This window comes from Stigmatopora argus, chromosome 10, assembly GCF_051989625.1.
Source record: "Stigmatopora argus isolate UIUO_Sarg chromosome 10, RoL_Sarg_1.0, whole genome shotgun sequence".
Classification (NCBI taxonomy): Eukaryota; Metazoa; Chordata; class Actinopteri; order Syngnathiformes; family Syngnathidae; genus Stigmatopora; species Stigmatopora argus.
In genome coordinates this window covers 8,545,320-8,568,845 of record NC_135396.1, presented here as the reverse complement: position 1 = coordinate 8,568,845, position 23,526 = coordinate 8,545,320, and the positions used below count along the sequence as shown (strand labels likewise).

The 23,526-nt window shown below is 41.9% G+C and overlaps 1 protein-coding gene across 3 annotated transcripts in view; it reads right to left on the bottom strand.

Annotated features, from left to right (window-relative positions):
• Positions 1–2,379: 2,379 nt before the first annotated feature.
• The window catches only part of igsf9ba (immunoglobulin superfamily, member 9Ba), a 37,148-nt gene continuing 16,001 nt past the window's right edge, over positions 2,380–23,526 (bottom strand). Inside the window, exons 5-21 of one of the 3 annotated variants that reach the window (XR_013303579.1) lie at positions 22,477–22,594; positions 21,040–21,181; positions 20,137–20,282; positions 19,026–19,309; positions 18,840–18,959; positions 18,001–18,151; positions 17,198–17,321; positions 16,235–16,410; positions 15,534–15,760; positions 15,337–15,421; positions 15,114–15,275; positions 14,988–15,033; positions 14,250–14,336; positions 11,656–13,275; positions 10,597–10,639; positions 7,423–7,556; positions 6,937–6,951 (exon numbers count right to left, since the gene is read on the bottom strand). Coding sequence is in view for 2 of the 3 variants with exons in the window: in XM_077611520.1 (XP_077467646.1) it covers positions 6,755–6,951; positions 7,423–7,556; positions 11,656–13,275; positions 14,250–14,336; positions 14,988–15,033; positions 15,114–15,275; positions 15,337–15,421; positions 15,534–15,760; positions 16,235–16,410; positions 17,198–17,321; positions 18,001–18,151; positions 18,840–18,959; positions 19,026–19,309; positions 20,137–20,282; positions 21,040–21,181; positions 22,477–22,594 (3,819 nt within the window). In the remaining variant the exon portion in view is untranslated. Of the gene's footprint in view, positions 6,952–7,422; positions 7,557–10,596; positions 10,640–11,655; positions 13,276–14,249; positions 14,337–14,987; positions 15,034–15,113; positions 15,276–15,336; positions 15,422–15,533; positions 15,761–16,234; positions 16,411–17,197; positions 17,322–18,000; positions 18,152–18,839; positions 18,960–19,025; positions 19,310–20,136; positions 20,283–21,039; positions 21,182–22,476; positions 22,595–23,526 lie in introns of all 3 variants that reach the window. The other 2 variants (XM_077611520.1, XM_077611521.1) reach the window with 2 other exon arrangements.

The following is a 23,526-nucleotide window of genomic DNA, read 5'->3' as shown; positions in this document are numbered from 1 at the left end:
TTTCATTCATGTCCTGTCTGGAAAACTGGATTAGATCTGTTTTGCCATTGGATAGCATCACATTTGATTGATACTACGTGTATAATACAATTAGGTCAGTTATGCATTAGACATAGAGGAGTCATTTAGGCGGCCCGGCGGATGAGTGGTTAATGTGTCGGCCTCACTGAGGTGGACCTGGGTTCAAATCCAGGTCGGTCCACCTGTGTGGAGTTTGCATGTTCTCCCCTGCGTGGGTTTTCTCCGGTTATTCCGGTTTCTTCCCACATTCTAAAGACATGCATGGTAGGCTGATTGGACACTCTAAATCACAGCTAGGTATGAGTGTGAGCATGAATGTGTCCTGTGATTGGCTGGCCACCAATTCAGGGTGTCCCCCCCCCCCCCCCCCCCTCTGGCTCGAAGTCAGCTGGGACAGGCTCCAGCACCCCCGCGGCCGTAGTGAGGATAAAGCGGTTCAGAAAATGAGATGAGTCTCTTTTCCTAATCTAATGTATTTTTAACAGTGCTGTGACAGTGTTAAATAGCAAGAGCATTCCCTTTGAAAACACTGGTGGAACTTCCATTCTTGATTTAAAGTGTTTATGTAGTGGATTAGGACATGGTTTCCTCAGGTGTGTACACTTGCTTGCTTGTTCGTATTTGTTTCCCAACATGCCCTGGGTTTGGAGTGTTGTAGTTAAAGTGCAAAGGTCGTTTATCTTTCAATGTGTTGTTTGTTTTTATTTTGGTTCCATTTATGTATCTCCATTGGAGCCAAAAAAATAAAACATTAACTATAAATGGTATGTTTTTGTAGTCAATTTAAGATGACTGACTTATTCATTACCTATCAAAGTAAATAATTGTGGTACTTGAGCTGGAGGATAGAGAAAAATGCACAACACTTACACTCAGAGTTTATCATGTGAACTACACTTTTTTTAACTAAACAAATTAAAGCCTTACCTATTTATAATTATCAAATAATTAATCAATAATACTCACATTTCTTTGGGCAAGAAGGTACAGTACATGAAAACCTATAAAAAGTAAAAGGATGAGTAGTAGTTAAAGCCTTTCTGCAGGTGTTCAGATACTTTTTAGTGTACTGTTGCATCACATACTGTAATTAGTCAACATAAAGACTTAAATCCTATAGAACATGTAATTTAAAATATTTTAAATAGTACTCTACAGTAGGGGTGTACTCATAGGCTTCGCACAGGACTAACTATGACTTGTTCGTGAAAATAATATAATGTAAAAGGTTATTTCATGTTTCTTTTTTGGTCAACAACAGACTTTTGCAGGGACTGTATCTCCCAATACATGACTTCACATGAACAAAATGGAACATAAAATACCACTTTTGTCTTTTTTATTATATCAAAATACAAAAATTTGAGAGAAAAATTCCTTATGGGACTAAGCATTGGACATGATATGATGACATGGATGCGTCCATATTCTCGCAGGCGTGCCAAACGTGGCAAGGAAGAGCCGAGATGGTGCGCTCAAGCTGTCGCAACCACCATCTGTGGCACTTTTTTTTTCCAGGCCAGAGTGACTTTTTTGTTTGTTTTTGTTTTTTTTACATTGTAGCTTGTTTGTTTCCTTCAAGCACACCCTGACACTCACGCACCAAAGTTGATTTTACAGATGCCACTTGACAGCGGTGGGAAAAGTAATACAAATATCATACATAAGGCTTTGGTACAGCACCATACAGTATGAGTTAATTGTTCACAATGTGTCCATATTAAACCTGATGACTAGACGGAACAACAAAAGATTAAATAAACTACTTTGTTGCGCTGAGATATATTTACACATGTGGATTTTGCACCCAAACACAGAATGTAAACGTGATGAACGGCACAGAGTCGGGTGGATGGATGGATGGTCAATGGAAAATGTACATTTTCTTTCCTTTGAAGCACTACTTGGCTTGCTTGCTTGATTATAAACATTTTACGCTAAAACAGTTAACAATGTAGTGCTTTTTTTATTGTAGTCTACAATAATAATAATAATAATAATACATTCTAGTTCCTCAGTGCTGGTACACGAGAAAAAACAGAGAATATAGAAAATACTACATATTATTAGGTTTCTGTTCATTAACAACCAGCTCAGATGTCCGTGAATGATTGCTAAATGTATTGTATTGTCTCTACATGCAAGATTAATACAATAAAAAGAATTGTTAAAGTATCACTCCGACAGGAGCTAGTGAAGCAGAGAAATTGTGACCGAAAACAAAAACGGAGCTAACAGTACGTCCAAAGCAGCCCTCTTTTTCACTATACATGTTTCTTCTTTTTGGGAATGCAAGAAATATATATATATATATATATATATATATATATATATATATATATATATATATATATATATATATATATATATATATATATAAATAAAAAGATTTCGGAAGACGACATCCTTTACTAGAAGAGGATGTGTGAAATTTCCGTGTACCAAATGGGGCCAAGCTGTACTGTAATACAAGGAATACTAGAGCTTTTCACTATGAAATCACACCACTGCTCCCCGCAGCTTTCTTCACTTAGGCTAACAATAATAAGTAATGAGAGACAAATTAAAAGAGCATGCAAATCTGGATGTTGAATGTGGTGCTTGGTTTCAAAAGTTTGGAACGAATTTTTTTAACAGAGGATATAAAACTGTAAACACCCCTGTTCAAATAGCAGGATTTTGTGTTATTCTGTACATTAAAGCAATATCATTAACATTTCTTTCATGGACGTATACAATAAGCTGTTTGCGGGTATAGGAGAAAGTATCTCATTACCAAAACAACACTATGTTTACAGTAAAGCATGGTAGTGAAAGCTCTTGGGCTGTTTGTCAGAAAATGATGAACAGTTCCAAATGCAATTAGTGTTAGTAGGAAACCCTTTAGGCTCTTGCTAGACAGAAAAAAAAGACAAGTCTATTTGTGCTTACTACTGGTTAATTGGTAACCCTTCTCCAGTTATGAGCGTGTGCAGGCTTATGCAACCAGATTAACATGCTCCTTTGATTTGGATTCTTAAAAACTAAACCTAGCATTTGGACAAGAGTGTGTAGACTTTTGATATTCATTGTTTTATTGGGGAGCATCCAATCTATGCTGGGATGTTGGGGAAGTGACTATTTTGGGTACTTTAAACAAAAATATTGACTTTTTTTTTTTCAATGACCAAAAATACAAGGATTCCAGGCCTGTTGTTATATATCTTTAAATGAATTTGGTAAACTATGTTTTTTTTAAATATTTTTGTATTTCGTAGTATTTAAATGAGCAAGAATTTATCAAAATGCCTTTACGATTGTGCTTCTCCACAAAGGGCTTTTGCTGTGGTGAGAAAGTGGTGTGAAGTCAGGGAGAAAAGGTTCCATTTGAAATCGGAGTTTGTGGCAAAAGATGCCCCTGTAGTGGCATGCTTGAGAAGACAAAACAAAAAAAACAGCTATAAAATCGAAATGACAGACCTACAGGTGATTTCCCTCATTTAGGCTGGGTTTAAACTCTCAATATCAGTATACTACTTTTTTCGAGAGAGTACCTTGGAAGCACAGACACAAACACACGCTATTGAGACGAGTATTCTCGAAGTCATTTGAAGGTCACAAATCTAGTTGTTTTTTTTCCAAGGTTACTTAAGAATACGCAACTATTATTTCCAATACTGTTTGTTCTATCACCATCATCGCAACCCACATAGTTATGATAAGAAAGACAGCTCTAGTTTTAGCACCCCATCCCCAGCCCGAAAAAACAAATAATAAAAAGGTTGTGTTTTCTACTCTACAGCACCACCGTTTTGAATGTAGCACCAAGTCGTAATGCTGAGAAGCCGCTACCACGTTTGGAAACGCTACGCAATGAGCCCGGGGTTGTTATCTTTTGGTAGCTTTACAGTATCGAGTCAGAGAAGCCCCCCATTTTAACGCTCTTTCTGTTTCTGTATAGGAAGTCGACCCGGAAATTTCTCGGCTTCAGAGGTAGTATCGGAGCCGTAATCACATCTCTTGCCCTGTTGTTTTAAAATTGTGTATACATAGTAGTAATATTTTGATCAACCGTCAGTAGGGCTGGGCGAATTTTAATTATTCATCTATTTTTATGAAAACATTTGCTCAGCTATCCATGTCAACACTAAAATATTAGCAGGGTTGGTTTGGAGGAATGAACGTTTTGACTGTTGATCCCTTGGGGAAGTCATTTTGTTTATCGGTGTGCTTCCCATTTTAAAATATTCACCATGGCTAAAAAAAGGTTGGGAAACTCTAGCGAAAGCCAGCCATCAGCAGGCATATTTAGAAGATGAGAAATCATTTAACATTGTAATTACACGCATGTCTTGAGAGTAAACATTTTCTTATTATTTGCTTGTCGCAAAGCTTGTTTGGTATCAGGAGAAATAAGGCAAACACGATGGAGAGGGGTAGGTATAAATTTAAATTTTGCATGGAAAGAGTCTTTTTAGTATATTATAGTGATATTAATAACATATTGCCCAGCCCTATTGTCACAACTGTGATGCCAGAATTTTGAGAAGTCTCTGCGTGAGCGTCTTAATTATGTTTAAAAATTCAAGAATTGACGGGATAAAATATACAGGCAAAAGCGATACATTAGACGCTGCAAACATTATAATGTTCATTCCTCTGGGGGTGAAACAATGTGCGCTAAAAGCATGGCAAACGAGGCACCTTAAAATATTTCCATTTAAAGCCGTACTGTAAGCAAATACTGTTTTTTTGTGTTTAATATATATATATATATAATCTAATTTTTCTCTACGTCTCTTGACATTTTTGTATATCCTCATTACAAGACGATCTTCCTGTAAAACGCGGTTTCTCTTTACAAATACGATACATGTACAGTACATAACAAATATAGATCTTATATTTTTGTTTATGTTCTTAAATCACGGGGTCGCCTATGCGCTCTTTTAGGCAATCGTCACACTTGATTCCTTATCGTAGTTGCGTGATTAAAAAAAGTGTTGAAAACCAAACAAAGCTTGTAAAGGGGGCCCAACAATAGCGAATAATTTGGCCTGAATGCAGGTTGCGCCTTCATTCAAAAGAAAACATCATCAGCGGTCATTCAATGCACTGCGACATCGGGACATTCATTTCCTGTATAGCGAAAAACATACATTCATTATCGGCTAGTGTCAGAAAATCAGCAAACATACAGTAGCTAGAAAGAAAAATACACTTGTTAAACAGTCGTTTTGTTGTTTGTGGTTGCGTGAAATGGACCCTCGGGACTTGGGCGTAAAATGTAGCGTTTTGTATTTGTTTATTTGCCATATTTTGAGCATAATGGCAAAAACTAATAAGGGGAAACTAAAAACACAGATTTCTAACCTGGCTTGGTTTTTAGAAACAGTGTCTATTACTTTAAGGAAATAAGATTGCATTTGACATTGGAGTCTTCCGGTACTACATAAGTAATTGCTTATTAATTATCACGTTTAGAGATATTCAAACTTGCAACAGACAAATCCTTGTTTTCACTGTTCAATTCCCGAGGGTCCAGTTTGTAGTATTCATTGCTTTTAGCACTTTCCAACTTAATGAGGCATCGTATGCTAGCTGAGTTTCTATTTTACATGCAGCACTTTTATTTTGTCTGCATTTACTATTATGTATTGTGTGTGTTTTTCTTTTAATTGCCTTTTTCCCCATTTGGTAGCCCTGTGCGTTTCATAACCATTTGGAAATGCACGGCTGAAACTATTTAAAAAATCAGTTTAAAAAAACAACAAACAAAATAAACAGGAGTCATGCTTTCTCTCTAGCAAAACAGAACAACAGTACTAGTATTAGCGTCTTCTCTGACGCGACTAACGTGAGAAGGCGACGGAAAAGGCAAGTTTAAGCTAGAAAAAAGACGAGCGCAAAGGCAAAAAAAGGCACCTCCAGATGTGCCATGCGTCACAAGTGAAATTCATCCTATGCAAGATTATACGATTGGTCACCCTGTTCGTCTGAAACCCGTCCGCCACTGGCGAATCCGACCTCTTAACTCATCCGCCGCTGTTGAATACAATAGAAAGAACGGACTCTCTGTCCCAGTTCATACAGATTGGAAGTCTATCGCCTTCAATGGCCGTGAGCAAGTTAGCATCAAGACACAGTCTGAGTGATAGTACCGCAAAATAAACACAAGCTAACAGCAAGAACCAAACGCCAGCTACCGTGTCGAGCAAAAAAACAAGCGCCTTGCGTGATCCAAGCCATATTATTAGTTTTTTTCTCTCTCCATATGTAAAAAGGTCAAGTACGTACAGTATACCACAAGAATTACAGCAACTCTGCGTTTACTCTGAGGTATATTTGGTGGTAAGAACCCTGTGTTTGAATACTGACACTATTTGTATTGTAGGAAAGTCGGTAAATGGACGTACCGGGCATAACAGTACACTGTATCACTGGAAAAACATATGGAGCCCCGCCCGCCCGTCACTTCCTGCTTGAGTGGAAAAAAAAAGATCTTTATTACGGTTGCACAACCTTTGATCCCTTGTTTTGACTATTTATATACATTATATATGTTTTCAAGTGAGATGGAGGGAAGCCGAACCAAATGTTCGTGTACTCACATTTTTGCCGCCGCGAAACCCCCATTCTGTTCAAGAGAAGATAAGAAAGCTGTTAGCTCGATACTAAGATCAGAATTTGGTGGGGGTAGAGCACAGCAGGCTCAGATAGGCTTAAGTCAGGTTCAATGGCTTGACCCCTCGGGTCAGCGGAGGGTCCCGTAATTGGGGCCTTCGGTGTCGGCGCCAGTCAGGATGCCCGTCTGGTCATCCTCGGAGCGCCTGCGATGCAGCAAGGAGGTCAAATAGAGATAGGGGTTCTTCTTGGTCTGCCTTTGCCTAGTTCTGTCGAGCACCTCGTCCTGGTGGGGTGTGTGACGTAGCTGCTGGGTCTGAGATGCACCTAAAGGTGTGACAAGCACAGGAGTAATGCATTAGAAGAGTGAGGAATGCAATTACATACTGACAGATGAATTGATTCCTTGCAAAGAGTAATGACAAATGTCCATAATTTAGACAACATTGACTCAATGACAATCACCTGATGACACCAAAGCTCCCAATATTGTGAATCAGTTCAAAAGTCCATATTGTTTTGCTCAATTAAGGGTGAATCAAGGTCTATTTTTTTAAACTTGTCTATTAAAGTCAAAACTATAACATATTTTTGCATGAGGCATCATAAAAAAATAACTGAAAGCTGTACCAAAAACAAGTCGACTAAGTACAGCAACATTATGGCAAAATCCCAACAAACACACATTCCCAACAGAGGATACGCATTTGTCACAGGTCTACTGGGTTAAACTTCCCAAACGGTGAACATGATATATCTGGACTATTGGGTAATGAATGACTAGCAATAATAATGTACCGGTTCTCCTTGTGGAGGTTGCGTTGTTATTGTTGTTGGAAGCCACTCCCTTGGCTTTAGTGATACAGTGGTGCAACAGTGCTGGTAGACTCTCAGACCCAGCAGCAGCATCACTAGACCCACCTAGAGGGTCCCTGAGGAGAGTACACAGAAAAGGAGAGAGAGGTGGGGCAGAGTGAGAGCGAGAGAGAGAGAGTGAGAAAGAGAGAGTGAGCGAGAATGAGAGAGAGTGAGAGAGAGAGGAAAAAAGAGAGAGAAAGAGAGAGATTAAGAGTGCAAGTGAGAGAGTGAGAGAGCGAGTGAGAGAGAGTGAGAGCGAGTGAGAGAGAGTGAGGGAGAGAGAGGGAGAGATAGTGAGAGAAAGAGAGAGAGAGTGAGAGTGCAAGTGAGAGAGTGAGAGAGCAAGTGAGAGCGAGTGAGAGAGAGTGAGGAAGGGAGAGATAGTGAGAGAAAGAGAGAGAGTGAGAGAGAGAGAAAGAGAGAGAGAGAGTGAGAGAGAGAGTGTGTGTGAGAGAGAGAGAGAGAGAGAGAGAGAGAGAGAGAGAGAGAGAGAGAGAGAGAGAGAGAAAGAAAGAAAGAGAGAGTGAGACAGAGACAGAGAGAGGGAGTGAGAGAGTGAGAGAGAGAGACAGAGAGAGAGAGAGAGAGAGAGAGAGAGAGAGGCACAGCACATGGTGTCTCCGCATTAATCCAATACTCCATCCCATAGATGAGTATAAAAAAAACACAAAATAATGGCGGGACACCGGTGTCACTGCTACTGAGCGGTCTGAAAACTACATATACTATATTAGCACTCATGGATGATAAGCGTTAGACACAATGAGGGAGGATAGAAGACAGAGAAACTGTTGACATAAACTTGAAGCAATCATTACAGGAAAGACCCAATTCCCCAAGTCGTTGGCTTCATTAAAATTGACATACGTAAAATCATCTAATCGCAGTTTGGTTCTATTTTTGATGCAGGTTTGGGTCTTTACATAGTAACTGCTTCAGAAAGATCAAACTAATTACTTTTCTCACTTAGGACGAAAAAATGAATCTTTCTAAAAAGGATGGACGGAGGGACAGATGTAAATTAAGTCTAAATATTTTCATCTCATGTATGGCACACAATTGAGTTGATCGAAAAACCATTGGAATTGTAATTATTAAAAGATTTGAAATGGAGAGAGAAAGAAAAAGTCTAGTCTAGTAAAATCACAACGGGGGACCGGAATCTTGCTGGCGTGCAATGCATTATGAGTTGGTGGGTGGCGGATTTGCTTTGCCAGGTGATGTAAAAACACATCAGTGGATAGACCTTCTCTAGTCTGTCTTTCATCATTTCAAGATTCATAGTGCAAGGTGGAAAATTACTTAAATCTCTTAAGCTAATGAGTTAATACGGAGTCAGCTAACCAGATCTACAGGAAAAGAACACTTAACAAGAATTGCCTTGATGTCTTTCATTAAGAGGAATTATCTCTAAAACTGGAGAAAGTACAGCAAAGTTGCTACTCTCCATTTTAAATAATGGCTGAAAGTGCACAGCACATAATGCTTTATTGAGGTAAATATCATAATGTGTCAGTTAATAACTGACTGAAATGCTAGCAATTGATGAACGACTAATAAAACTAATTTACTTGGAAAGAATACCTAATGCTCTTAGACATCCAAACCTCATCTCATTTCATCTCATTTTTTATCCTCACTAGGGTCGCGGGGTGTGCTGGAGCCTATCCCAGCTGACTTTGGGCTAGAGGCGGGGGACACCCTGAATTGGTGGCCAGCCAATCGCAGGGCACAAGGAGACAAACAACCATTCACGATCACACTCATACCTAGGGGCAATCAGCCTACCATGCAGGGTCTTTGGAAGGTGGGAGGAAACCGGAGTACCCGGAGAAAACCCACGCAAGCCCGGGGAGAATATGCATGACTTTTGCCAAAAAAATGAGATTTAATTTCAAATTTATGCTGCTAACTCTAAAGTGTTCAAATACTTTTTTCTTGGGACTGCATATTTCTTGTGATTGGGTGGCGACTGTATCCAAGACTGTACCCCACCTGATTTTAAAAAAATAGAGTCCCATTCCTATCCCCCTTTTCTCTTTTGGCCAGCGGATAGATGTCCATTTTCACAAATGATGGGAAAAAATGAATTGCTAACCAGCACAATTGCCGTCCCCAAGTCCTGAACAAAAACCTATCCTTGAAACACAATGAATAACCTTTAATAAGTACATTTCCAGTATTTTCAAAATGGATCCAGTTAGTATATTTTCATAGATCTAAAGTTAAGAATCTGTTGTTGCAGCTTGCTTTGAAAGCTGCAACGCACTAACATTGAATTTGTGACTCGGTAGAACCAAAGGACCTCATTGAGTTTTCAGTGAGTTCAGGTTCTGCAGGCCAAAATGCATTAACAGATCTTTTTAAAGATGGCGCCGGCCTATTACTGCTGTGGAGAAAGAAAGCGAGAGGCATTAGCCGAGAAAGAAAGGGTGGAGGACAAATTGGGGGGGAGGCGCGGCGTGCTGGCTTAAAATGCAGCACGTCTTCCATATAGACATGAACACTATACAGCACACGTTGATCGACATGAACACTGCGGTACAAGAGGCTTCACCATGCTGACGGGAGGAGATGGCAGGAAGAGGAAAATGGCCGTTAAGAAGGACGAGTCAAATGACGGGAAAGAAGGAGGATGGCTATTAAAACGGTCACATGACGTAAGAAAAAAAAAACGCAAAGCACAAATGAGACAGAGAAGTCAGCTTTTCTTGGTATTTGTTTGGTCATATAGAAAGAAGTTTAGAGAATGCATGCATGGCATTTTGCACATGGAACAAATCTTTAAAGGGGAATACTCCTTTCTCTCGTTCAAGTGCGTCCTCTATTGATTCAAGGCTGCTTTTTCTTTATCCATGCGCAGGTAAACATGTCAAGCGAAGTCACACGCAAGCCTAATTGGCTGCGGCTTGTGCCGCAGCAGGCTTAAGGTGACAGCACTATTATTGACAAATGCACCCTGCGGCCATGATGATTACATTATTACCATTAATGGTGCTCACTTGAATCTAGCACAGAGGCACCACCCAAAGCGATTCCCCTTTAAAGGAGAGAGTGATTCGAGCCCTCCACCTGCTGACCCCCTCCCCTCTCAAACATGGGTCCGACCCTTACCTATTGCGGCGTGGGGGGTCGGGTCACAACGCTGCCCAGATAGCTGAGATCAATCAAAGACAAATCAGGTAAGACCCTCGCCCGCTAGCAAACAGCAGTCATATACTGCTACCACTATCCCCTTTGGAGACCACCAGCCACGTGCACCTGCCGGCCCTGACATGATGGTTGGCCACTAAGAGCATGGGGAAAATACTTTGCATTGTTCATGTCATTGTTGTGTAAGAGACTATTGTGCTAATTGGCTAGTTGTTTAATTAGGAACACTAATAATAAAGGTATTAGGAAGAAGCAGAAAGTGTTACTTTGAACAGCTGCAGGGGGGTCCGAGGTGCAAACAACTACTTTTTGCAGAATACATGGTCACATGAAAAAACAATTCTCAATATCTTACTTATTATTATACTATTATATATATTAATGACTTAAAAGGTTAAACAACTGTTGACCATAGTTCTATATTTACAACTAAAGGGAGATGTATTTGAGCACATTTAAACTTTTTAAGGAACCCCTCTGAACATTCATACATTAAGCCTCAACTTGAGCATTTGGCTTTATGTTGTTTACACGTTATGCTATTTACTGTGACTAAATCATTTTTTGCATTAGTGTACCTTAAGAATGTTAAATTGCACTAGGTAAATGTAAATGTTCCTAACATAACCCTCGATTTTCATAATTTGCTTTTGACTTCCAAAAGGTGGGCCTAATTAAAACAACTTTTGTATGTTGTGATCGCTTAGAATATTAAAGCTGTAGGATTCTTTTTTTTAATCAATTGCTGTCAACATGGCATTTGTTTAGATTGCCATCCCATTTATTTTATGGCTCATTCTTATGCAATGAATGTACTAGCAAAAGTAGATTGCGACTTTTCACATAAAGAAGAGACTAAATAAGATATGTATATGCGTGCTCAATGCAATTACATGCCTTCTGCATATTAAGGAACAATATGCATCCTAACTAAGTCTAACTAGAGCCATTTAATTCCTGTTTTACTTGGAATATACAGCAGACAGCTAGAGATTATTCTCTGGTGGAATGATCACCTACCCTGAGGAGGATATCTGGAGCTGGGAGGGCTCTGAGGGTAGCATCTCCTCCTCTGTCCTCCTCTGGGACGGCCTTTGACCGAAAACATCCCTGCCTTCCGGCGGGGGCGAGGGGGACTGCGAGGGGTAACTGGCTGCCGTGGAGGCGTAGGACATGTGGGCTGCATGGTAACTGGAGCTGGCCTGCTTGCCGCCCTGACTAGTAGTAGGAGAGGCAGTCAGGGAGGACCTCCGGGAGAAGCTGGCCGAGGGCTGCAGGGTGAGCTCGGGCATCTCCAAAGACCGGGAGGTGCGGAGGATGCTGGGGCGAGGAGGTGGGCGCACTAGAATATCTGGAGAACCTGGCTGGGTGCTAAGGGGGCTTTGGGAGAGAGGGGACAGGCGGGATGGTTGAAGTACTAAGGGAGGCAGGCTGGGGTCTGCTCGGCGCCCCGCCCTCGGGCTGAGCCAGGACTGTGGGCTACTACTTGGGGCTGTGCTTGGGCTCCCAGCTCGGGCTGCCGGGTCAGGGTAAGGCAACACTGGTACGCCCATTCCGTGGGCCGTGTGTCTGAGCTGGCCGAGACTTTGGGCCTGTTGCATAGCTAAACGCCTAACTGGAGGCCCCGGGGGCCTGTCTCTGCCCGGGGGGGCGACGGGGACCTCCAGCTGCAGGAGTCTCGGACTTATCGGATCCGCCAAGGGAGGGAGGTGGAGGCGACCGGGTGGGAGCGAGTGAGAGAGGTACGAGGGTGGCTCGGCCATGTCCGGATGATGCAAAGGATGGTGAGGGGGAAGCATGAAGCGTGGACCCTCCAGACTCAGGAAGGGTAACGCTTGAGGCTGCCAGCTGTCAGGTGAGCGAGGGGGAGGGCTGTGAGTGTGAGACAGAGAATGGCCAGACGTGGTGTACTGATGGTGCTCCATCTCTCCGCTCTCCTCAGGAATGGAGGGGTAGCCAAAGGGCCCTTCAGAGGTGCCCGGGGGTGAGGACAGAGCGGAGCTATGCGGGCTAACGTCAGGCATGTAGAATGGTGTTGGAATCCCTGATTCGACGCGGCTGCCTAGATAACCATAGAAGGGGCCTTGGGGGAAGCCCCTGTAGCGGGCGGACGGGGCCTGCCCTGAGGCGTGAATTGCACTGCCCTCTGCAAAGCTCATACCTTCCATGGCCCTGTGCATGTGGGGGCTGTAGGTGGGAGGCTGCGTGGACTCCAGGCTCGAGGACGTCGGAGAAAGCTGGGGCCTCAGCGTGGGCATGATGGGCGGCAGGGGGCCGGGGTCGAAATCGTTCTCCTCGTCAGACTGCCGGAAATCCGGGTACAGATCGGATTCCTCGGCAAAGGGAAAGCCCTGGATTCGGCGGTGCGGCGGGCTGGTTTCCATGACGAAGCGGCCGTCGGGGCCCCGGCATATCAACTCGATCGGCGTGGTGGCTTCCGCTTCGTACTTTGACACGCTGTACTTCTTGCTGGCTATGGCACGCTTGGTTTTCCTGTAGAAGGAGAACTCCTTGTCCTTCTCCCGTTGGGGGCTGGGCAGCTTCCTGACGTACAGCCCGGGACCATGGGAGCCATCAGAAGAAATGGATCGCGGCCGGGACGGAGGGGAGCTCTCCGGGCTTATCTTCCCTGATGACAACCTGACAGAGAAAGGGGCATAGATGGCCTGTCATTTGAAATGCAAGGGAAATGGTGAAAATTAAGCAACACACACGTACACACAGAAAATGGGAGTCTGTACCCTCCTTTGCTATCAAAGTCAGAAATGGCCTGAATCTTGGATGTCTCTGAAAGATTATCTTGCGTGATTATCCTCTGGTCCGAGATATGTGAGACTCATTTTACTTTCCCAATCTGGTTGAAAAATGTTCTGGGCTGGCAATCATTAATAATAAAACTGTTCGATATTTACAGATTAATCAACAGACTCCAAGATTACGACATGGTTCAAAATGAGAGCTAAATAAGAAGCAACCTGAAGCAGTGTAGACACCAATAATTTATCAGAATTCAAACATGTTCCCTTTCCTTGCAGTCAAAACCCTGATTTTTATCGGTCCATAAAAAGTCATACTGAGTGATTACGCTGGTTAACAAAAAAAATATCATTTAATGCAAACAATTCTTGACTTGTTGACCACTTTCGTTTTTTCTCATAACCACCTTGTTCTCTCTGGGTTTGTGATTGCACCATGCAGCTTCACACAGAGCAGCTGTCTTGGTACCTTAGACATTTGGTTTAGTCGTCTCTAGGATACCTCCAAGCAGGCTTCATCAACTCATGCACATATGCTGCATTGAACAGCTTTAGCCCGAGTGTTGGTATGAAAATCCATCTATTCAGCCTCAACAATGAGCGGTAGTAAAGAACAGCCTATGGCGACTACAGCATGGTAGACGGGACAGGAGATTACAAACAAAGCAGGGATGACGCAACAAAAAAAGACATCTAGCCTGCCAGAGCTTCCTTTGCGCACCCCATGGGTATCCTGGCTATTGTACAGTACATGCATCATAAAAGTGTTGCCACATGCAAAAGCACCACAACCAAAAAAAAAAGTTCATATCTGTATGAAAGCATGCATGCCAGGCCAGTGCAGTGCAGCACACTCACAGGGGGCTGGCGGGCGGGGGCAAGAAAGTGCTCCTGGCAGGCTCGTCCCAGCAGGGCTCTACCCCTGGCAAGGGGGTGAGAGGAGGCCTGCGGCAGGAGACAAACAACATGGGCCTGCTTCATATTGAACGGCATTAGTAAGGAAGGAGTACGGCTCACATCCTAATACTTGTCCTATGCTATAAATGAGCCCTTGTTTCTCCAGTTGCTTTTCACTCACGTCTACATTTTTTTCGCCACACAGACAGATGATTACACACATATTGTACATTAAATGTGCAGCTAAACAACAAAAAAGTGTCCAACACTGAGAGTCATGCAGATAGTGGATAGTGTTTGAAGTTAAAAAAACACACATGGATATACAAAATCAGTACGAAAGAGCACATACACTGCTGCTCGACCACTCCAATAATGTGCTGCACACTGATCAGGCTGCTTTGAACTCCTAATCGGCATGTGGTCTGCATATGTTCAACTTTTCCTGCACCTCGAGAATGTTTCACCTAGTGTATCATTTTAAATAAGCATACTGTATATATTGTAAGAGGTTGTTTATTTCTACTTCAGTGCAACTGCACATTCTCGTGTCCTCTGACATAGTATAAGACACATTAAATTTTTTGTGTAATCAAAAAGAAAGCGTAATGTTTTTTATTCCTGTTTAAACTAATAAACAACTAGAAACTTTTATTTTTGTTGGGGAAAAAATGGTGCTGTCTTTTTGGCATGACTTACGGTGATTCCACACTTTTCCTGAAGTGCGTCACAGACAATGGAGGATCTGAAGAGCACAAAGACATTCACGGTTAACATTTTGTGTCGTGAGACCCCAAGATGAGTCTCAGGTAGTCGTGGACCAACCCGGTTTGCGCTTGAGCTTGCGCCGGTGCTGCTTGTTGACGAAGCACGCCGCCAGCGTGCTAAACAGCACGGCCGCTGCGAGAAAACAAATGGTTGCAACTACGCCCGCAACCACGGGCCGAGCTAGACCCTCGTCAGTCACCTCCGCAGGGGGGAAAGGATCTAAAGACCATAGTAAAAAGTTTAGAAAGTAAGTGAGGTAAAGTATTTGTGTTGTACTAACCTGTGCTAGACACTCCCACTACATTGCTGCTCTCGCTGATTAGGTCTTCCATGACTGCCATTACTCGAAACTCATACCAGGACTCCTGATGTTAGGGAAAAACATGAACAAGGGGAGGATAAGATAAATCAATGAATGAATGAACAAGGGGACTTTATCTTCTTGTTATGGTCACATGACCAAAAACAGTTTCTGACCTGAACTAGGTCTCTAGCGACTATTTCAGTTTCAGTGGACGGAATCAAGTCATCCAGGGTCTCCCATCGCTCCCCAAGTCGAAACTCCATAATATAGCGGTTGATGGGCGATGAGTGGTTACTTGGGGGGAGCCAGGTGAGCAGGACGCCATGCTGAGTCCGGTTGGCGGTGAGGCACCGTGGTGGGGTAAGAAGCACCAGTGGTTCTGGGGTACCCAGGGGAGAGCCTGGATCACAAAGTAAGAGAGAATTCTGGATCATTGGTGTGCAAGGTATGGTGTCCTTGCAAATGTAGCATTCTTTGCAATTAAGTGGACATATAATAACACTATCGTGACCATCCCAGTGGAAATGATCTTGTTTAATAAATTGAAAAAACACACAATTTTCCTATTCAGTGGCCACTCGACATGAGAGCACTTTTTTATCACTGCTGGTACTATCACACACCTGTGCTCAATTCTATCAAAGTGAATTGTAAAGATTCAACAATGCAACATGAACACTGCTTCCATTTCAAGTATTTACAGATGCAAATGGTGTGTGCTACATTGAATAACAGTAAAATGTTTCCAAAATGTCATTTTGAATCCGCACTAGAGGGCAGTATATTACATTGAGCCTCCACAACAATAAATGTACTGAACACCATTTCTATGCCAAAATTAAGAGTGTTGATGGCCACTTAAACTGAAGCCCACCTGCAGTGTGGACTGTCACAACTTCGCTGAATGGGCCTGTGCCCAGCTTGTTTTGTGCCAGCACACTGAACTGATACTCTGTCCCAGGCTCCAGCCCTGGCACCAACAACCACGTCTGAGCACCAGAAACCGGCATGGAATGCCAGTCGTGTGGACCAAAGTCCACTCTCTTTGACCTGCACGCAGCAAACGGAAATAAAAGTCACATTTACATTTGAGTGGGACTCATACAATTTTAATCAACATAGATTTTTAATTGTTTGGCCTTGCATGGTTTGGCTGCAATTTTACTTTATTGTTCTCTTTTTTACTGGCAGGCATTACGGTTTAAAGTTGGACTGTGCACACAAGTGACCTACTTACAACAGTCCACCGGGGAAATAAGATTACTAATAAAGGCGAAAGAGTATTATATTCATCTGATTATTACTTATTTTCTTCCTAGCACTGTCAAGAAAAAAATAACGTAACCTCCGGAGGGACATAAAATTCTTATTGTTCCATCGTTTTATTGTCATGATCACATCTCTAACGTGGCTGCAGAAGGTATTATATCATGTTTCCTCAAATTGCAACTGTCATCCACAAGAAAAAAGAATCACCTCCATGAAACAGAAGCTTGCTTTTACCCACTAGAAAAAAATGTAAGGACTAAATCTCCATAAATGTTGTAAACCCACAGTGCCCACAAATTATTGGACGTCTAGCGCCGTCGGTGGCACTAAAACATGAGTAAAAGGAGTGCTCTATAAAATGTTAATGAGTGGGGAAGAAAAGACAGGCTGAAATGCTGTCAGTTTATTGATGTTATTGCTCACTCACAGATAGTAAGGACTTAAGCCAATTTAAGCAGAAAAAACACTCTCTGAATTAAATCAGCAGTAAATAAAGACCTCAGGCGGCTATTTGCGATCAAAGAAGAATCCACACGAAACATTTCACAAGGAGACGAGGGGCACTCACACTGGTCCGTACCACACGGAAAAAGTCTGCTCAAAGCCGCCGTCGTAGCCCGCTTCCCAGGACACATTAGCGGAGGTGGTCGAGGGCACCACATGGATGTTGCCAGGAGCGTGTGGGCTGGTCCCTGAGTGTTTTACACACACAAAAACACACACACACATACATCATGAAGCAGAGAAACAATGCATAACCTGTACTCATCAGACCTCTCAGGTATTCTTCCATTCTTTTTATGAATTTTCTAAATTTATATTTTGGAATTCACTGTTATGTTTTTAAAATGACCTAATTAGTAGGGAGTACAAACACATTATCAAACGTAAAGTATTTGGGAAAATGTCCTTAAATTAGCTTGAAGGGGACCCAAGTTCACTTTTCGGTCAAATGCTATTTACTTATAGGATAAGGGCATTATAGTATTAAACGTTGTGATAAATTCAAGGCAAAGTCACATATTGGTCCTCAAGGAGTTTCAAAGCTTCCATATGATGTCTGAGGGTTTGGATTTACAGTTTGCAGTAAAACTGTCCTCGCTCCACTCAATGGACACAAAAGCTGAGCTTGCGTAGCCATTACAGAATGAGCTCACAAATGAGCCTTATAAAGCTATTACAGATTAGATTAAATGAAAATTTAATGACGCCCACGGCCAAATTGGATAGAGGCGAAGAGATTAAGAGATGTCTATTGCTCGCTGCTTCATGGGAATCACACAAATGGTGGGAAGCAGCGACAATGACATTTAGACACATGTGCGACGTGTGTGTGTGTGTGTGGGTGTCAGGGAATGTGTCAGCTGGTACCAATGACCAGGATCCTGGTGCTGGCAGTTATGCTCGTGACTACGTTAGTAGCGACGCACTCCCACTCTCCGTGGTCCTCCTTGCTTAGCGACACAAACTGTAAGCTTCCGCTGGGGAGGATGTTGTGCTTGCTTCGGCTTGGCTTCCCAACCTGCATGGTACGGTTAAGGTGGTGTTTGACAAGTGTATGTGCCATAAAATATATCAGCCGTGAAACAACTTGGATTTTACAAGTAATTTGTTTTAGAATCAAGAGGAATGAACTGGTGCTGGTACAAGATATAAAATCTGAATTGCACGAGAAATAAAATGTATTTGATGAGTATTTTGAGCAGTAGCAAGCTGCATTAAAAAAAAAAAAAAGTGCAATGACAACGCAAAAAGTGAAAAGGAAAAATAGGTGAGTGGAATGAGGATAAAGGAACATTTTGAATTAGAAAAATAATGAAATAAAATTTGTCCATACAGTATCACAAGAAAAAAATGTTGCACACAATATTGATATTTTTCTGCTGAAAAAATTAGAATTATATCAGGAAAAAAGTTGTAATATCATGAGAAAGAAAATAAATAATTCTGTGATTTTCCAAAACAGTTCAATTGAAATTTGTATGTCCTACTTTGCCATAATGCCATATATTTTTTTAGAGAAAACTACCTTATTAAGAGAATTAAAAAAACATTATAAAAAATACTTTTTTTTTTACATGTGCAAAGTATAAGTTGTATCAGTATTTAAAAAATGGCAATAAAAACATTTATTTGTGTAATTATGGGGAAAAATTGCGTTAATAGCAAAAGATAAAAAACATATTAAAATTAGGTGATTTTAGTATTACCTTTCTCCAAGTGATGCTGGGAATATCAGGGTCTCCAGAAGCAGCGCAGGGGATGACTAATTCTCTGCCAGCCTCCTGTCGGTACTCCCCCCCTGGCCTCACATTAAAGTAAGGGGGATCCTTTACACACAAACACTCACATCAGTACTGACCAGACTGTAAGGGTTCATACGGATGGGTCTTCACCTTTAGCACCAGAGTGGCAGGGGGGGACATGCCCATGGTACCCAGGGCGTTGTAAGGCACGCAGGTGTAAGTGCCCAGGGAGTCTTCGGTGGCCTCGGCTACCCGGATACTCCCGTCTGACGTCAGGCTCCAACCGGGGTACTTCTCCACTCTCAAAGGGTAGCCATCTTTTTCCCACTTGACTGACATCACGGGTGGGTTGGCATCAGCCGGGCAGCGGATAGTGCCAGGCAGTTTGCGGGGGACGTAGATGATCGGGGGCATGTTGATCACTCGGGCCGGATCTGAGAGAGAAAAAAGACCAACCTTTTGGGGAAATTTTAGAATGTGTTTTTTCTCTATTTATTTTAGGGTTTTACAGACATCTAAGCATGTTTGGATGAGACAAATTCTGTCTAAATTATTATCTTTTTGCCATAACGCTCACCCCTACCTCTTAGACTGGATTAAATAGTTTTATATAATTACAATGAGTTCATGGTGAGTAAACTAAAGTCTTCCCAAACAGAAATTTTTAAGTCATCTGGTGGACAATATTCACTTTTTCATTTAATTTTGAATATATTGTGAATATTGCAACGTCGTTTTTTTTCCAATATCATTCAGCCCTAGAAAGAAATCGACTAAATGGAAGTTGGACTGGCATGACGGAGCGATGTCATTAGCGTCTCAGAGCAGCGGCCCGCATTTTGGGTGCCTGTGGGTGCAGAGCTGTCAATTCCCCATTGACAATCCATTCCCACATAGCTTAGCACAGTAATCAATGACTGGCAGGAGGCGACTGAAGAGCAAATTAGCTCAGCGCATGACGGCTGACGATGATGACAGCCTAGGAGTGGCCTTCTCATCTGTCAGTTAAATATCTTCATGCATGGAAATGAAGGTGGCCGAATCACGATATGAAGATGGCTCCGTCTTCAAATGACAATACGGCGCATGACGAAATGAAGACGGTTGCATCATGAAAGCATATTATGTGACCTTGAAATTAGCCATGGCGAACGTGTCGGAGTGAGAAATAACAAAGCAGCTTTCCCGCCTTTCCCGCCTCTAATATCCACCCACTCCACACCCCACCGCCAGCGCACGCGGTTCCCATGGCAACACTCACACTGAACGATCAGGTAAGCCGACGCCGACGGTGAGATGCCCAGGCTGTTGCTCGGGCTGCATGTGTACTTTCCGGCATCCTCTGGCTTGACCCGGAAGATGATGAGGGTGCCGTCGATAAGGATGCGCACTCGCAGCTTCAGGTCACTGCAAAGAAGGAGCGCTTTTATTTGGACTCACAAATGCAAGGAGTGTTCCAAGTTACGTAAAGAGGCCAAAAGAGAGCAGCAGAGAGTCAACCAGTTGAGAATATACTGTCAATTCAAATAAGGTCTGTACTCAATAAATATTTTTTAACTCATTCATTTAACCACAAAGGTAACTGGGAATTGAGGGGTTAAAAATTATTCATGTTTTTTTATTTTGTTTTACTGTATAACTATTGTTTAATTGGTTTGAAAATAGAAATATTTCAATTATAAGGTTATGGATTCAAACAAAGTTTCTATAGTTTAAAGTTTTAGTCAGATTTTAAAAGTAGATGTTATTGTTTTTTAGTAAAAGTTTTTGAATTATTTGCACACTTAAAAGATTTAGTTCAGATTTAGTAAGATTTCAAAGTTATAATCTATATTGGCTCTATTTCAAAGAGAAAACATTACTACATAAAAATATAAACTATGAAATAAAAATATAAAATCAATAAAAATAATCTAAAAAAATCTAAACTATAAGCTAAATCGTAAAGTAATAATAAAATTTGTTACACTTGATTTAGGATGACTTTGATTGACTATAAAAATAGAATAATAAAATGATACTACATATATATATACAAAATATGTAATAAATTAAGATATAAAAAACAACTAAAAAGAAAATATTACAGTGAAAGACAACTTTTAGTGGTATATCTAATAATAATAGCGTAGTAATTAGACTGCCAAATAGAAGAACACTTTACTTCTTGAAGTAGACATTTTCATCCTCCAAGAACCAGGTGTAGGTCAGGTTGCCAGGATATGCCTCGGCTTGGCAGGTGAAAAGTGCATTCTGAGATATGTTGACGGTGACATTTTCTGGTGGGGAGACGATGAACGGAGGCCCTGACAAGACAAACCAGAAACATACAATTGAACACCTAACCTTCAATTTTTGGCTAACATTTTGTTTTTATCTCTGGCTTTGTTCTAGCTTATATTGGTCAACTTTACACTTGTATGACAGTGCTAAATGTTCAAAAACATGCTCTACTTCCACTATGAATCCACAGATCATTGATACAACGCAGTATGGCAGATATACAGTTATGGCTGTTAAGCTTGCGCGTGCTTCACATTGTAACCTTTCCATCCTCTCGGGAAATCTTGCTAGTAACTCTAGATGAAAAAGGAAGCGGAAAAAACTTGGCCATGAAAGGTAAGCTGTCCTTTGTTGAGCCGGTCCAGAAGGAGCGTAGCATGGTATGTGGAGTGAGAGAAGTGATAGTTTACTGTAGTTATTTAGTTCCTCTGTCAAAATTGTATTTGATAACTTATGATATTCTCAACAAAGGTAGTATGTAACTGCGCATCTAAAAATCCCGAATGATCGCCAAATTGTTATCTAAATAGCCACTGGGCCCTTAGCCATTGAGTTAGTTATCATTTTTAAATCAATAGGGTTCTCACTCACTGTTACATAAGATGTGATTCATGAAAGTTTCAAGACAACCGCTTGAGAGGCATCATGACTGGCAGAGCACTGACAGGTGAACTTTGACAGGCCAAACAAAAACACTTGGACCCCAGAGATAGGGGGGAAAAACAGCACTTCCCCTATTGACATGTTTTAAAGGTAACACTTGCTTGTTATTTATGTTATGTCAACCCACAGAAGAACGGAGAGGCAAGGAAGACACAACTATAGTTTGTCGGTTTCTCAGAGCTAATGGAGGAGAAAGGGAAAGAGAATCCCTAACAGGTAGTCTGAAGAAAGCTCTTTTTATAAAAAATTATTTAAATAAACACTTTTTGTGATCAAGATCTCATCTCATCTCATTTTCTGAACCGCTTTATCCTCACTAGGGTCGCAGGGGGTGCTGGACCCCATCACAGCTGACTTCGGGCCAGAGGCGGAGGACACCCTGAATTGTTGGCCATCCAATCGCAAGGCAAAAGGAGACAAACAACCTTTCACGCTCACACTCATCTAGGGGCAATTTAGAGTGTCCTATCAGCCTACCATGCATGTCTTTGGAATGTGTGAGGAAACCGCAGTACCCGGAGAAAACCCACGCAACCCCGGGGAGAACATGCAATGTGATCAAGATGAAATACATTATTTAACTTAAAAAGGAGGGCACGCGTGCCAATGGCTTCAAGACATGATCACCCAATGACTTCACTTGACCCACTCGTACCTTGAACCAGCAGACGGGTGGTGTGCAGCACCTCCCCCTGGTCGCTATTGGCTCTGCACGTGTACGCCCCTCTGTCGTCGCGGGTTATACTAAGGATGGTCAAGCTTCCGTCGTGTACCTGAGAAATAAAACACAAATAGAAAATAAACGCAAAGATTAACAGATGTACAAACGTGAGTGCACCGTGAAAATGATCGTGACTGAGCTAGCTTAAGGAGAATATTATAGGTAATAATAAAAGGCAAAGAAACACTAAAGAGCCTCCGCAACCTTTAAATTATGCAACAGGTTGTGATGCCACGTCCATTTAAGTCACACACAGCTCTTGTCAGTCTATTATACAGCTTGGGGAGCAAAGAGCTAACCTCACGGAACATATTCTACATCTATCAAGAAACTCGACTGTTGTGAAATGAACAAACATGCCACTTTCGCAGCACAGTTTGTGTGTGTCAGGCTCAAAGTCGGAGTGTAATCAAAACAGCCCAAAACTGTGAGGAAAATCCAATCTGGGGCCTGAGATCAGAGAAGCCCACCCGCAAAATCTCGAGTTCAAACTTGAGAGTGCTGGACATTTATGAGAAAAGGAGCATCATGCACTGAATGATGTCAAAGCTGATAAATGTGATGATTGGCATTCTCAATAGATATTTGTGAGAAAAGTCCCACAAAGTCAAAGTCTGTGAAGGTGGTACTGTATCACACACATCAGATCAAGATGCAAAACACTTAGAGGATGGTAGTTAGAATGTACATACAGTATGTGTGTCGTTATGTTTAACATCTTCGTTGTATCCCTTTTCCCTGTGCCCATGAATAAAGCAATAAAGTTAAGTAAAGGGAGCACCATAACAATTCCCCCGATCTCCCCTCCTCTCCTCTCCAGCCACTGTCTGACACATTCCTGCATTTCTCTGGCGAGTCTCTGTGGAAGCGAGCATGTGGGTGAGCAAACACGCCAGCACACACGCACATGCACACATTTGCACTTCCACTTGGAGAAGCCTTTTTAGCATATACATTTCCCAAGAAAGAATTATATCAGATGAC